Genomic DNA, 15,734 nt, shown 5'->3' with positions numbered 1-15,734 from the left:
AATACGCTGATCAATAATTTGATGTTACTTTATAAAAAGCTATATCCCAATAACCTTGGTCATATCACGCAGCATTTTAATCCACATACAGTTCTATTGAAATAAGAGGAGTTAATCTCAGAAGATGGTACTCAATATGGGTAAAATTGTCAGGTTCTGGTCTGAAATTATTTTGACTCTGATTTTACACAGTGAGGAAAAAAAAAAAATCCATCAGAAAGGGAGACCTGAGATCCAAATACTGAAGTTAACTGCCTTAAATGCAAAAAAGCTCTTTCCCAAGTTGAGTATCTCTGGCTACTTATAAATTATTTCAAACCATCTAGTATTGTGGGAAGGATGTGTGACTTCCAAAACACACACTATAAATTTTTGGATGAAGTCAAAAGAAACTGGCATGAGAACGGCTTATAAAGACATCAGAAAATACCTAAAGGTTTCTAGCCCTGTGATTCTGTATTATAGCACTCGCAGGTAGCAAATACTTTATTTAAAGCTGCATTATGCTTTCATTAAAAATCTCCATAGTGAATTGTACGAAACTTTTCTGAAAGCATTATTTGTGCTAACATTTCCCATAGTCTGAAGATAAAGATCTTTTTTTAAAAAGTCAGAGTAAACCTGTCCAACTGTTTGAATAAAATACTCATAAAAATCTATTTTAAGAATAAATATATTTTTTTGTGTCAGTAGATAGCTGAAAACAGCTAAATTTTAAACAATGAAACATCTTCTGTGGTGCACTGGAAACACCCTCCTGATAAATTTAAAGATGAAGAAAAAATGGAAGAAGAATTATCCACATGTATTGGATTTTGCATATGTAATATCCAAAACCTACAGCAATGAAAAAAAAAAAATTAAAAGGCATTAATTTGTGATTTGCCAGAAGTTGGTGCTCCACCTTACTGAACACAGATCTGGTCATGGGAACCCTTGTTTTTCTGACCTTCCAGCGTCTCTTGCTCCTCACTGTGTCCATAAATGAAGCCAAATGCTGTCAAAGCTCCAACTCATGTTAAAAAAAAAATGAAGCAGACTGTCTATTTAATACCGCGAACTGCTGTGAGAAGGCTCTATAGCATTTGCCTTGCCTGATTCCAGTTCAAGATCCGAACGCTGATAGTGGGGACTGCTGCAATCGAAAGCCTAACTGCAATTTTTGGCTGCTCTTCCATACACGTGACCTGAGTACTACTGCGTTCATTGCTTCAAGAACACAATGACTGATGGTCATCAGAGGGAGGGTCACGAGAAGGAGATAAGCCTTCAAGGGAGCCAAGTATGACCTACTGATCCCCCTCCAACCGAAGAATAAACATAGCCCTTACTCTCTTCAAAATTAAATCTGAAATTTATTTGTTCAGCTTACCTTTCCTCATATTTTTCACAAATATGTAAGATATGATCTCTCTTGCACATACAAACAGGTACATAATAGATACATATATAAACAAAAAACTCCAACAAGCCCTACAGACCAGCCAAGCAATCTTTTTTGTGGTCCAGGAAGGAAGGGAGAGTCATTTTTATTGTTTAATTGTTGGGAAGTGCATGCCCAGTGATGAAGGGAACCATTAATCATTCAGTAACTTGTCTGTATGTGCAAGACAGAGAGGCATAGTATATTCAGAGTTGCATTCACAGCTAAGAGATAGCTGATGTAAAAGGCTACGACTTACAATGGATTTATGCTTCTGCAGCTACGGCACCATGTTTAAAACGCCCACTCCGCTGACACTTAATGAAAACCAACAGAAACTCTCGATGGTTTGGAGCTGTCTGTTGAGCTGCTGCCATGGAGGCATTCTGTAACCGTGAGCTTTCCTGTGCTTTAACAGCAGGTCAGTGCTTTAAAACCCGGCTGTGAAAAGTGCTGACCATTTCCTCCTGCCCTGAATCAGCATCCTCTAGGGCTAATGTTTTTACAGAAGAAAGGTGTGAATGCAATATTAGTCCAGAGAGTAAATACTTCCTTGTCGTACACATGTTGTGCACATGGGTACATTAGAATTCAGTCTTCGTTTGTTCAGTGTCTACCCAAATACGTACCAGGTGATACTACAAATGCAAGAACAAAATTGATGTTCTTATATTGGACTTTGTGTTTACAGCCTTGACTTTACATGGCTAATTTTATCAACTTTTCAATAAACCCTGCTTTCAGATATTAAATAATACAACAAAATAGTTTTAAATACTATTCTTTTAATCAGTTTTCAATTAAACTGCATCTTTTAGTGACTTCCATTGCTTATTTTCTAGTCACAAAGCATATGGGACTAATGAATTCCAACATTAAAACATCACTTTAATGATAGAGCAAGCCTGTAAAGCTACCAACTTTTGCCAAAAGCTGTGGGAATTAAAAAAGAAGTTGTGCAACCCAAGACCTCAGTAGCTTTATATGTCTGAAGAGAAATAAAATATATACTCTTCACCATCCTAATCTTCACTTAAACGCAGTGCTCAGCGTTACGTTTCTTTAATAATTTACACAGGGTTTAATAGTTTGTCACAGGAGTATATTTTGAGTGGTTTTAAGTAGTATTTTTCTTTTCTATTCCAATGTTACTTCTTAAAGCTAAGCACTAATTACAAACTACGAGAATTAGAGCAGTAAAAGCTTCTAATCTTTGATCTAATGGGTAAATCTTGGTTCCTCTGCCTTCAGTGTGACAATCAGGAGTAACACCAGCACTGTGACCTCTTGATACCCTTTAGCAGTGGTTTTCAGAATGTGGTTCATGGATTATTCTCATGTATCATCATGCACAGCTACATGCTGCTGTGATAGGGAGGAGATGCCTTTCATGATTTTGCCCAGCACTTCTACAACTGTTATGGGTCCAACACAAGACAAAAAGATAGCGAACATTAGATATCATCTTTAGGGGCAGGAGGCTAAGTATGCTGCTCTGTCCTCACTACTCATCTCTTGTGTCCTGGCTCCTTATACTAGTCTAATCTCTGTTGCTTCCAATTCACGTCATGAGGTTCACATTTCACAGGAGAATAGAAAAGCTTTAAAAATCACATTATTCACTGAAAACAATAATTCTTTAAAGAGGAAAGTAGAACTAAATGCAAAAGTTATTTCAAGATTATAGCAATCATGTAACAAACATACAGCTGAGAAGAGAATGAAATACAAAAATCAAAGTCCTCAGAGAAATGGACAGAAAGTCATAGTCCATAAAACAGTACAAACTATTACAATAACTTACATAACTGAAGTACAAACCCCAGCTAGAACAAATGGTGAAACTAATACACCACTCCTAGGAGTTTTAGGATTATACCAACTTGCAGTGCATTTGAAATTGCTCTCTGAGCTAACCTTCCTTCTTCCTGACTGAAAACAAACAAGGACACACTAAATACTGAATGTATTTCATTAAGCTAATATGGAGCAGAGTAATAAAGCCTGAATAGCTTGTTGCATCTGGCTTCAGCTTGCTCAGTATCATCAATGCCCAGTCACTCAGTTCTACAGTCGATGCTTTTGTGACCGCCCTGTGCTACCCTTGGCCCTCTCACATTCAGAGAGGTTTTTCCGTTCTGTCTTCTCTTGCTCCAGAGGAGGTTTCACCTATGCTTCCTATAACTGTTTTTAACCCATTCTTCCATTTAAACCCAAACTTAGTTAAAACAACAAAGCTGCATTATGAAAGCATGTTTTTGTTGAACAGATGTTCTTCCTCCCACACCTATTTCATTACAGGCCTGTCTCTCCTACCCTCTCATCCTGATAACGGTGTTTTTATAGCCAGCTCCCTTTGCTGATTTTAGCCAAGTTTCTAGGACACAATGTTTTAATTTAAACATAGTTCCAGTTCTACGATTTTATTTTGCATGTATTTGAACCTGCTCCTTTATAACCCTGAAGGATGCTAATCTATTTCAGAACATTTTCCCAACCTTTGTTTTGTCCAAGAGCTTTCCTGCTACATCCACTTTTCCCTGGGCAGGTAGTCCAAGACCATCTGCCCCACAGTTGCCCCATGACTCTGCCCCGCTTTTTGGCAGACCGCAGCATATTACTATGTATAAGCTGCACCCTCTAATAAGATTGCATTATTGGACACATGCTTGCTATGTGGTGAGGAACTCCAGGAAGCATTTGAACTCCATGAAAACCTTTCCAAGGAGCAATACAACTTCACAGCACCAGCATGGAAAAGTAGAGTTGGGGCCGTACAACGAAACTGAGAGTCTTTAATGAAGGTTCTCACGACTCCCTGATGCACCTACTTATCTGTCACATTTTTCAGCATCATGGAGGGTGTGACTCATCTCACTTAACTGACTTTGAGACATTTAGAGTTACCTATTTCTGAGCGACTCATCTAGGCACTCTTTGTAACTGCAAAGACATCTGACAGCAAAGATACGTCAGTGTCTGGAGGTGTGTGCTCCTTTACCTATTTTAGACAGAGAGCCTAGACGACTACTTTCCCAAGTAAGCATTAGAAGTTAAAGTTCCTGAGGTGGATTACATCTTGAGACCCCTTTCTGATAACCGCCAGTTCTTTGCAAATTTCTTGTCCCTAATTAATCACCCTTTTCTGGCAAATGTTTTCCTCCACACTGTAGAAATTGTTCTTACAATTCTGTGCAGCAACTTTTTATTTCTACCTGGTTGAACCTGATCATATAAGGGTGCAACTCCAGCTTCAGCAACGGCCCACCAGAGACAGAGCATGATTAGCAATGACATGCTTGACGGCTCGTTCATTGAGAACAGGATAATGCAAGTGAAAATAAAAATGAGCAAACTAAAAAGCACTAATAGGAAGTTCTGTTACAGTTTTTTTACTGGCTCTAATTGAATAGAAACCCCTATATGTTAATTTGAACTCTTGATTTCTCCATACTTTTTACTCTTAATTATGTCCAAGCCATAGCAGCACTATAAAACTAATCATGGAGGGTGGATCAGAGCACAGTCGGCATTCAGAGAAAATCGTTCCATGACCTCCTTGCCCCTAAAGGGATTTTCCATCTCATAAAACACAGATTGCTAAATATATGAAATAGAAAAGTAAATGTTACAGCCCTTATATATAACAAACTTTTAACTAAATAATCTTGGCAATCAATCCCAATGCAAAGGGTCTGCAAAAGCCAAGCCAGGGAAGTCAAAACCCTGCGTTATATTAGTGTTGGTGAAGGGAGTGGTTTCCTGTGCTCTGAAGCAGCTTTCCATCCCTACCGCAGCACAGACTGCCTCAAACTGGAGTAATCTTTCAGGGATGAGGCATATATGTAGTTTTACTAAACAAGCCACATTCTTGTCTGCCTGCCGAGGGCTGCTTTCCTCCTCCTCGGTGTCAGGGTCTGGCTGCGGAGAACATTTCACCAGCAGGATAAAGGTGGCTTCGGCAACCACATCAACAATGTAATCTGTAAAATTCCCACTTGGGATTCTCAATAAAATGGCTACCGAAAGCTGCCTGGAATGTCAGGCATGTATTCTTTCCTCCTTTACTGTCCTCTTTTCTTTCTATTTTACTCTGCTGCTCTGAATTTCCTCTCCTCATTTTTAAGTGTTTATGGAATATACATTTTGTCTCTTAGAAACAGTGCTGACAAAGCAGGCAAACTGATGAGGAACTTGGTGTGTCAACAAAATTGCACTACGTAGCTTCTCTGCATTTTGCCTTGCACAATATTTCTAGAAGTAGCATTCTTCATTGACCTCCTTCCATCTTCCTGAAGAACCTCAAAGCCTACTTTGACTTGAGAGTCACAGCTCCCCAATGAATAAAAGTGCCTGGCATTAAGGCAGTGCTGCAGAATCTATTTTTTTCTAATCAAATATTTTTTTGAAAATTACTTTGAAAAAATCACCAACAGATGGCAAAAGTAGTCCATTTTTTGCCTCTCTCAAAAAAATTGTCCATGGACAATCAGCCAAATTCTGTTCTGATACGCACACAACACATGCTTCTCTCCTGACTTCAACTGGGATTATGTGGGATGTAAATTTGTGCATAGCTGGCTTAAGGCATCTTAGCTGCTTGTCTATCTGCTAGGAAAGAACACTACTAGATTCCTAGAAAAGGTTTACAGTAGAAAAGTGATATACTGTGTTCCAAGTGAGCAAGTATTACAGTCATCCAACAAGACACAGTTTAATTTTAATAAGCCTGCCTCTGAATGAGAAGCCAGATACAACAATCAGCGTAACAGGCTTCCACTATGTAAGCAGTAACCCATTCATAATCTTGTTAGAAATATATGTAACATACCAGAAACTCCTGCTGGTGTCTTTATGAATTTTCCATTAAAATGAGCAATCACTGCTTCACATTTTTCTGTTGACTCCATTCTAAGAAAATAAAGAATAATTTACATAAATTAAACACTCATCCAGATTCCCATGTCTGTGATTTTTTTGAGCATATTTCTTGCTTTTTCTTGCTTCACTTTTGTGGCTTGCTTCCCCATGTGTGAGCAATACAGAGGATGTTTTCTAAGAACACACAACTTCAGAAAGGTAAAAGTAAACTCAGTTAACATTTTATGCATTCTGAGGCCAAAGTCAGTGCCAAACTGCAAATACAATACCCTTATTTACTTAGAAATTAGGCAGAACATAACTTGAACAGCTATAGTGCAAAGTACCTATGCTGTCTTGAAGGAAGCAGAAAGACTGATCCACAATCACTCATAACTGAATCCTTAGTGTCCATGACACACATAACAAATGTTAATGCCACTTTTGGTAGAGGATTCTGAAGTTTAAGAGTCATAAACTCAAATATAAACATGCCTGACCGCGTGACCCAAACTGCCTTTGCAGCTTTTAGCTTATATGTATCATCCCAACTAAACGATGTACCTGTCTCTTATTTAATTGTCTCCAAGTTACCTTCAAAACAGAAACCAGTAACAGAATAGCTGTGACAGCTACTGAGAATTTCTCCAGCATCCTGAACAGGTTTGTGCACTTATGTTGTCAAAACTAGACTTAACAGACTGGGTGGACTACTGGTGAGCTAGTGCTAGTCTGGGAGTGGCTCCGTAGGTTGCAGGTACATCCCTGTATTGCAATGTAGATGTGTCGGTCCTAACTGCCAGCTTGGACTAAGTTGCAACGGATGACCAAGACATGCAAGTATAACAAAATTTATTTTAAAAGAAGAATATATTTTGCAGCTGTCTGCAAGATGATATTTGGATAATGTTGAACAGAGATTTTCTTTTTATTTCTTCATTAAGTTCTGTAATGCAGATCCAAATTAGGCCAACGGCCTCGGCAGCAAGGGAGCAGTACTAAAAATTACTAAGTCTTGGCACCTTTTTAATTCTGATAGCCTTTCTGCACAGGCCGACAAAATACAGACAACAAGCAAAATTAACAAAATGCCAGACTGAACAAGAAGTTTTCTTCATGGTTTCAAAAATAGCTTCTAGAGAATTTTCAGAAGTTCTGGATTGTTGGATCTGCATCAAAGAAATCTAATTTTTTTTGTCTCACATGAAACAAACAATATAATTCAGTTTCAGACTCAAGTCTGGACTTGATAAAATGTATTACCCCTTATTAGCCTAGTAAAATGCTCCCAAAGGCAAGAAATTAAAATCTTTAATGTCTACATGTTTCTTGGACAATTTTAACTTTAACTAATATTTATCCAAAAGTATTCCAATACCTACCTTGCAGAAGGGGAGAAATTCTGATTAGATATGACAGCAACAGCTTATTCTATAAACTATGTATAATATATGTATGTGAATAAAAAAAATATGTATATAAAAACAACTTCACGTTTATGTATATATATAAAACATATAATGTATAATACAGAACCTATTGAGAAAATACTTACTTTAAAACTAATCTCTTTTAATGTCTTCAATACAAGCAAGGTTTTGGATACACACAAGTCTTTTGGACTTTTATATACAATTCTAAAACTCTTCCGGCTATATTAGAATAAAAGAATTCCTAAAATACCACTGATTCAAGGTAGAGTTGGTAAGCAAGTTTAGGGAGAAAAGACTGAATAAATTCGTAATGCCTACTGAATTTTAGCGTGGGTGTTACTGGATTCTGCCTTTCATAGTACCAAAAAGTGAAAGCTGCATTTAAGCAAGTATCACTATTTTTAAAAATTAGTAAATATAAGTTTTGGATATACATTGCTTTGTACGCCATCCAAAAACACATACACGTTCTGTGTATAATTGTATGGAGTTCACACTCAAATACTTATGCATATGCTTATATGAAAAAAATACAACTATATGAATGAAATAAAAATGCCCACTTAGATTTACACCAAAAATATTACAAATACTTATTGATTTATTTAAAGGGGACAGGAAGAAATTTTGGTAGAAACCAAACTTGCTGGTTTTGCACTCTTAAATATCATCCCATTGTTTCAGATTTTGTTCCTTTGTTGTATCTTCTTGAAACTGGATAGTCTGCCAAGCAAATACATTGGGGGGTAAAATAAATAAATAAATAAAATCACAGTGCTGTGAACTACCCATAGCCAACTCACAGGGAAACCAACCCCTAAAAATTTTGGCTTCATCGGGAGATATAATTTGTTCAGTTCTTTTCTGTGCACTAATTTTAGATTCTGCTGTTTGTTCAAATACAGAGCTATTGTAATATTGGCTGAACATCTGAATTACTGGAATTTGACTCCTGACAGAGATTTTACAACATATTTTGAGATTCAACAATTCTTTGCTCAAAGCATGCCCCTATTTTTGATGATAGAAATCTCTAATCTAAAGCCTCCAAATTTTGATTGCCATACTAGGTTTAAAGCAGGACTTAATGAGAGAGAGAAAAATATTAGAAAGGCACAGAAAAGGCTTCGATGAAGAGACCCCAGAACAAATCACTGAATTAACTATAGAAAAAGTAGACTCACATGGACAGAATATTTGGGAGGTATCTACTACTTTATGGAAAATATTTGTTCTTGCTGATTTGGGAGAGATATTGACCAAGCTGTCAAGTATTTTAAGGTGAGATTTACTGTTAAGCGAATAAAAATATTTTCTTTCCCAGATGACAACATGTTAATGAGCCAGAAAATTCAAAGGGCTGACGTTCAAAGCGCAATGATGAGTCGGTTTTCTCAGAGCAACTAATGAAGACAAAGAAAGGAAAACAAATAAAAAAGGGGGCGGGGGGGGAGAGGTTCTTCCATAAGGGGAACCGTAAGGACCGTAAGGCCGTAAAAGGGTTCTTCCTTACGGTCTCCTGTCTCAAAAACCTCAAAAGCCAGAAATGTCACAGAAGGTTCTGTGAAGCACTGTGTAACTCTTGCTTACTGGTTCAGGGATAGAGGAGAAAAAAGAAGTACAGAGAAGAGGAGGAAGCAGTGGAGAGTGAACTCTTATTCTAGATAGTTGTCCAATAAGAGCAATAGATTCAGATTTAGCCATCTAAGTGAGATGAGAGACAGCCATATTTGCTTTACCAAAGGAAGAATTAACAAAACCCTGCTGGTATCTCCATCTAGATGTCCCTTTTCTTCAGAAGCTTGATCATTTTCAACAATTTCTGCCTTTTCCTCCTATTCCTGCCTTTTTAGTTAGAAAAAGGAAAAAAGCTGCCAGCATGGCTAACGCCACTGAAGTACCTTGCAAAGCCAACACCACGGCTTGTCCCACTCGAGTCCCGCAGTATCCTCGTAGAGATAACCTGCCCAAACGGTTTAAGCATGTTGTCAAGCTCCTGCTCATCCATTGAAAGCGGCAAATTGGAAATGTATAAGTTAGTCGGATCTTGTTCTTGTTGCTGAAAGAGAATTAAAAACAATTGTTATTGCCACTGGAAAGACATTTTGAATATAAAATATAACAACCATTACATGTAACTACTGGTACAGATTTTTATTTCTCAGGCCCCTTTCTAAAGGCTGCTCTTCCCTAGTATTAGTGACCTCCATCTTCTGTCACTGTATACAGCATTCCTGAGAAAAGCTCCCCTCCTCTTACTGCTGACAACGACATTTTTAAGTGGAGATAAAGGTGAATAATTGACCAGTTTATAGCCCGTATTACAACTTCATGTTTCAGAATTTTCTGAAAGAAAAAAAAAGGGCAAAAACACGATAAAGGAAAGAAATTAGCAGACAAGGAAATACAAGACTGGTAGAAAGAGCTAAAAAAAGCCAGATGTAAATTAAAAAGATTGGAATGACAATTTGAAAATAATACAGGGAAAAGAGGAGACAATGCATTTAAGAGTGTGTACAATGCCAAAATATTACCAGAAGAATAGGCTGATACACACAGAAGTGAGTGGGACACTGTCTTCTTCTCCCACACATGCACGTTTTTGAGTTTTCATCAAACTTTTACATTACACATTCAGACAACACAAAAGTCTTCCAAAAACTTTCTCTAGAAACAGACAAAATGACAGAGGAGGGCAGCCAGGAGATGAGCAATTAGGAGGAGACAAATGTAGTCACACCTTTGTCATTCCCCTGACCTTGGGCTATCTACTTTGTGTGATCTATGTATGTACCACGAAATTCCATCTCAATCAAAGAAACATTTTTGTTGAAATTGATCGTTTCCAGTGTTTGTCTACAGATTCTCCAGCTGTGGTTAGGGAGCATCTCTTGCATCCCTCTCATACTGCTAATTGCCGGCCATGCTCCGTGATGAAATACATTCTTAATCTACACAGATCTATATGACTTGGCCCTTACAGCTGTTCAAAACCTTGATGTCATCATTGTGCCTCCCTGTATAGATCTAAGTCTCTGCAGAATGCATTGTATGCAGAATTCATTGTATTCAACGAATACAATTTTGTTGGCATAGTCCTCACCGTATTTTCATTTTGTACAGGAGGGCTAACTGACTTACAGGGAAGCTTGAATCAAACCAGAAAACAAAAAAACAAAACCACAACACTTTCCTACTGGAATTAAAGCATTTATTAAAGTGATTATACCTGTACGGGTGGTGATACCTTCTTATGCAGATTAGACATCAATTTGTCCTTAAGCTGCCCTTATAGTAATAACATCTCAGTACCTTTGGTAGCATATTGCATAATTTAGTAATTTGCTATCCTGGATATCACCTCTCAGTTGGGGTTGGTTTTCCCTAGGACAAAAAAAGAAAAGGAGGGGGGGCTGAGGGGGAGGTCGTGCCTTTTAGGCACAGAAATGAATTCTCATGTTCCAAAAACGAATGAAACTTAAAAATGGAGAAGTAAATTCTATGCTTATGGACCTTCCTTCACTATTTGTGTTTTCACCCCGCGTCTCACATTCATTTAGAAAAGGCTTTCAAGTTTTCTGTAAAGGTTTTTGAGAAACTTCAGCATCAAAGGACCTATAAAAGGGAAATGTGCTCCCATTACATCCTCCTGATCTGCACGCTATGCCACTGATATGATTGGGATTTCAGTGTGGCTAGGAATTACACATACCTTATGAAACACAAACTTTTCCAAGTGCCCAAGTGTTATCCTAGCCAGCCCCTTTACAGTCCATTACAAACGGCATTGGATGACCATGTGTGTTTTTCCTTGTGTTACCTAGTGGAAATATCCCCCCTTCCCAAAATAATACTGAATCTATACAGCACACATAGAAGTTTGTGATTTAAATTACCTTAGAATATCTGACTTCTCTTTCACATCAGAAAAATCAGCAGAAAGAGAAGAAAAGAAAAGGAGAGGCACTGAGAGGCCAGAGCTGACATTAATATTCATTGCTGGGCAGCGTTCAACCATGAGGGAAAACCTATGTTACAGTAGTTACATCTTTGACATACAGTTCAAATTTCCTCAGGCAGGATGTGAGATGAAGACAGCTTTCACGTTTTTAGAATTAGTTTGTTACTTAGATTGTACTAGCCAATTTTGTTTTGCACCTTGAGATATGTAGGCTTCCTTCTTTAATGAACACTATCAGCAAAAGCTTTATAGGAGGTTTTAGCCATGGGCATTACAAAATTGCATTTGTAGCTATAGCATAATTTCCTGAAACTCCGAATAACATTTGAAAGGAAAAATTTTGGATTTTTTACTTTTTATTATAAGCTGTAAAATGTATTGCACACAAATATCCTAAACCTTCCCTAAATAACCTAAAACAGTATACAAGGTGGAAAATCGGGCCCTTTGCATATTTTCATCTAATTTGCTAATGTTTTTATTCTATAATAACAGAAAGTCTGAATTATATTATAAAAAGGTTCTCGTTAAAAAGCCTAACAGTATTTGGAAAGATAAAAAAGGCCCTATTTTGTTCACACTAATAAAAATGTAATTTACATGCAGAAAAGAAATGCTTACATTCAGAAACACCTAATAGAGAAAGAAATTCAGTCAACTGCAGAATGTCAGAGCAATCTGTTTTATTCGAGTAACTGGGGAGATCCCATTCCCCTTCTCTCGGGCTCCTATTCCAGCCTAGAGGGTTACCACACTTTTGCATTATATTCAAGGTGAGAGATCATGAGCTTTCCTTGCCAAAAGGGACGCAAAGACCTACTGCAACTCACTGTATGTAACACATGAAGATCTTCCTCCATACACGCTGGGAAGCTCGATTCTTGTACCTATCCACCTAGCAGGGAAAACTTCATGCCATAAAATCATGTAACAACGTTGTTAGAGAAGGGAATGCTCAACTTTGAAAGACTATTAGCGACTTTACCACTAACCCACATTGCAAATCCCTTAGGAACAGAGAAAAAAAAAGTGCATCTGAGGAAACTGTTCTAAGGAAATTGCTTTCTCTGAACAGAAAGCATTTTGTGATGGAAAAATTTGACTTGCAGCCCATGAAATGATCCATATTTTGTATTAGTAACTAGACTGGGTTTTAGTCAGGTGCATGCTGAATGGGTGACTGGAAAGGCTTCCTTCTGCTTTCCTAACCCTTTCTCTATGTCAGTCTGTTACACCCTGAATACTCCCAGAGATTCAGTTATTTCTGCTTTTGATCCTTTGATGGGACATACTGACCACAGGGGGAAAAGAGGAGTTTGAAGATACTTCTACACATATCCATAGCTAGAACTGGTAAAGATGGCAGACATGGGAGAGGAAGAGCAAAAAAGCAGCCAACGGATGAGGATGTCACACTGAAATCCTGGAATACAAGATGAAATTTCATTCACCTGTAATTCTCCCAGAACAAAATAGTTGAAATGCCAACAAACATATTCCACAGTGCACCGAGGTTGTATCTGCACTGCATGTGCAAACCCACAGCCGCCCTGGGGAGCGGCAGCAGTTCAGCTACAAGGACAGATCATAGAATCATAGAATATCTCAAGTTGGAAGGGACCCATAAGGATCATCGAGTCCAACATGGTCAGGATAGATTAATTTAATCCACTTCTTCACTTTGCAGGGGAAAAAAAAAAAAAGACTGCCATTGGTTCTCAAAAGAGCTTATTTACAATACTAAGATAATACTGTTGAGGTAGACCTAAAGCACGACTGAACTCTTCCTAGAGTGTACTTGAAATTTTATACAGTTTGGCAGCAGAAAAATTATACCTATTAATGTGCAAAACACCTCCTCTCCTCCTGTTAATTACTTACATCACTGTGCAGCTTCTGTCATGTCCACAAGACTACTAAACCTTAAAACAGCTATCTGGGTACGTTTGGGGAGATCATAAGCAACAAGTCATTTCCTTCCCCTTAGAACACGCTGGATTTCCAAGCTGACTTCCAAATGGCAACCACAACTAGGACTCCCCATCTATCTTATCCTGTCTTACACAAAAGGCACCATACAAACAGATGTTCGCTTTTATACAAGGTTTTGGCATGGAAAATTGTTAAACAGTTAAAAATTCAGGAACTTAGGAGAGAGACAAACTTTTTAACTCATCCCTCTGCCTCTCTGGCAAACAGCCGTTGAATACATTAAGTTCTGTGACTTTCTTCCTTACCAAAACCTGTCTCACCACAGTTTAATTCACATGGTTATTACAGTTCTGTTTCAGAAGAGGAAAATAATTCCTTTGATATCAAAGTTTCTAATTTTTATTCTGGAATTCAGCAAAAAAGTGAAACTGGCAAAAACATCTGCAAACGTAACAACTCAGCTCAAACCTTGCCTATACACTGTAATCGTTCTAAGTGCTTTCAAAGGTAGGGTTTTTTCCTGTGCTTAAAATCCATGAAATCATATAAGCTGCTTTCACCTTAGAAATCTTAAATCTCTTTAAATTATTTGTACCATTTTATGGGAATGACCAAAAAGAATTACTAAAGTCAGGGGAAAGCTTCCTACTCTAGGGTAGCAAGCTAACATTAAAATATAAACCACTGAACCACTGAGATTTTTTTTTTTAATTCTACACAATCTAGGAAAACTGCTTAATTTGAGAGTCTTCATATCTCATGCAGGGTCTCCTCAGTCAACAGAACCTGCAGCAGATCCTGAAACACACTGAAAGTGCTCAATATTTGCAGATTATGGGCAATGTCAGGGAATTTGTGGGCTACTGTAAGTATCCTTATTACCGAGGAAACTAGGAATTCTTATTTTTAGCAATTCACGTCAGCAAGTTTCTATCAGTCTTTTCTCACCAAACACCTTTAGCCACGTCTCCAGAACTTCTCTAGCAGAACATAGTAATACAAAGATGCAGAATAGTGCTCTTGCAGATTAATGCACTTCTTATTCCTAAAAAGCACTTACAGCACTACCTTAATAAGGTGACTACAAGATACAGTATTTCTTATAAAAGGGATAGGAATAATCAACTGCTAATGCTCATTTCTGTAGAAAAGTGGTGATGAGGAATCCTACATAATGCAAAATGCTCTACCATCATCTGAAAGAAATTAACAAAAACCTCCCTATGCGTGTGGAACAGTTCCTAAATTGCAAGCAAGAAACTTGGCAAAATGATAAGACATCTGTTTTCTCTTGCTCTGTGTAAGGTCAGAGCGAACAGATAGCCATTCAGGAACATGTGACTCGGCACTGCTCACAGCATGGAAGATCCTCTGGCTGATAGGGAAGGGATAAATGCTTGTCTGCCTTCGTATAGAAACTACTTTCAAATTTACAGTTGGCCTGTGTCTCCCTGAAATATGTCTGTTTTAGCCACAGTTTTAATACTGTCTGACCACAGACTGTTAACAAGACAATTCAGTGGAAAAATCACTACCATAATCTTCACTTGTTCTCCAGAATTGCACAAACACTATATATGATTAATAAGCTAAACATTTTAATTCATTTTCACAGGCACATCTGTATTACAAAGAGGAGTAAGAACTCTATGAAAATGAATTTTTACCTACAATAAGCACTGTGTTCAAGTTTGCAATCAGACTATCACTGCAATCATACGTTCCCTTTTTATTCCTTGGCATTCTTGCTTTCCCTTTGCTAGAAGGGCACCAAGGTGCTCCCTGGGAGTTCTGCGTATTGCTCACGGATGCCACCGTTTTCAATAGAAAGCTGAAGAAGCCCACCACAGCTCATAACAGGGCACTGGACCCTTGCCTGAACAAGCCACAGGACTGCTTAGCAACTGAGATAAGACTTTTGTGGGTTGAAGCTGTGTACTTCAGGGGAAGTGGTTGTTAACCGTCTTATTTAATGCAAACGCAATTCCTGAAATGATGGTCATTTAGCCCCCAGGTAAGCAAAATTCGGCTTACCTTCAATTTATTTTATAATTACTTTTAAGAACTTTTACGAATAAAGCGAGGAAAATCAATTATATTTACTTAAAATAGTCTCTTACAGTAG

General features: G+C 37.9%; 1 protein-coding gene across 6 annotated transcripts in view; it reads right to left on the bottom strand.

Annotated features, from left to right (window-relative positions):
- The window catches only part of RBMS1 (RNA binding motif single stranded interacting protein 1), a 149,703-nt gene that overhangs the window by 16,508 nt on the left and 117,461 nt on the right, over positions 1-15,734 (bottom strand). For all 6 annotated transcript variants that reach the window (XM_075512061.1, XM_075512065.1, XM_075512060.1 and 3 more), the window contains 2 exons: positions 9,618-9,775; positions 6,255-6,334 (listed from right to left, as the gene is read on the bottom strand). In XM_075512061.1, the coding sequence (XP_075368176.1) occupies positions 6,255-6,334; positions 9,618-9,775 (238 nt within the window). The remainder of the gene's footprint in view (positions 1-6,254; positions 6,335-9,617; positions 9,776-15,734) is intronic.

Source organism: Mycteria americana, chromosome 9 (assembly GCF_035582795.1).
Source record: "Mycteria americana isolate JAX WOST 10 ecotype Jacksonville Zoo and Gardens chromosome 9, USCA_MyAme_1.0, whole genome shotgun sequence".
NCBI classification, from domain to species: Eukaryota; Metazoa; Chordata; class Aves; order Ciconiiformes; family Ciconiidae; genus Mycteria; species Mycteria americana.
This window is presented reverse-complemented; position numbering and strand designations above follow the sequence as displayed.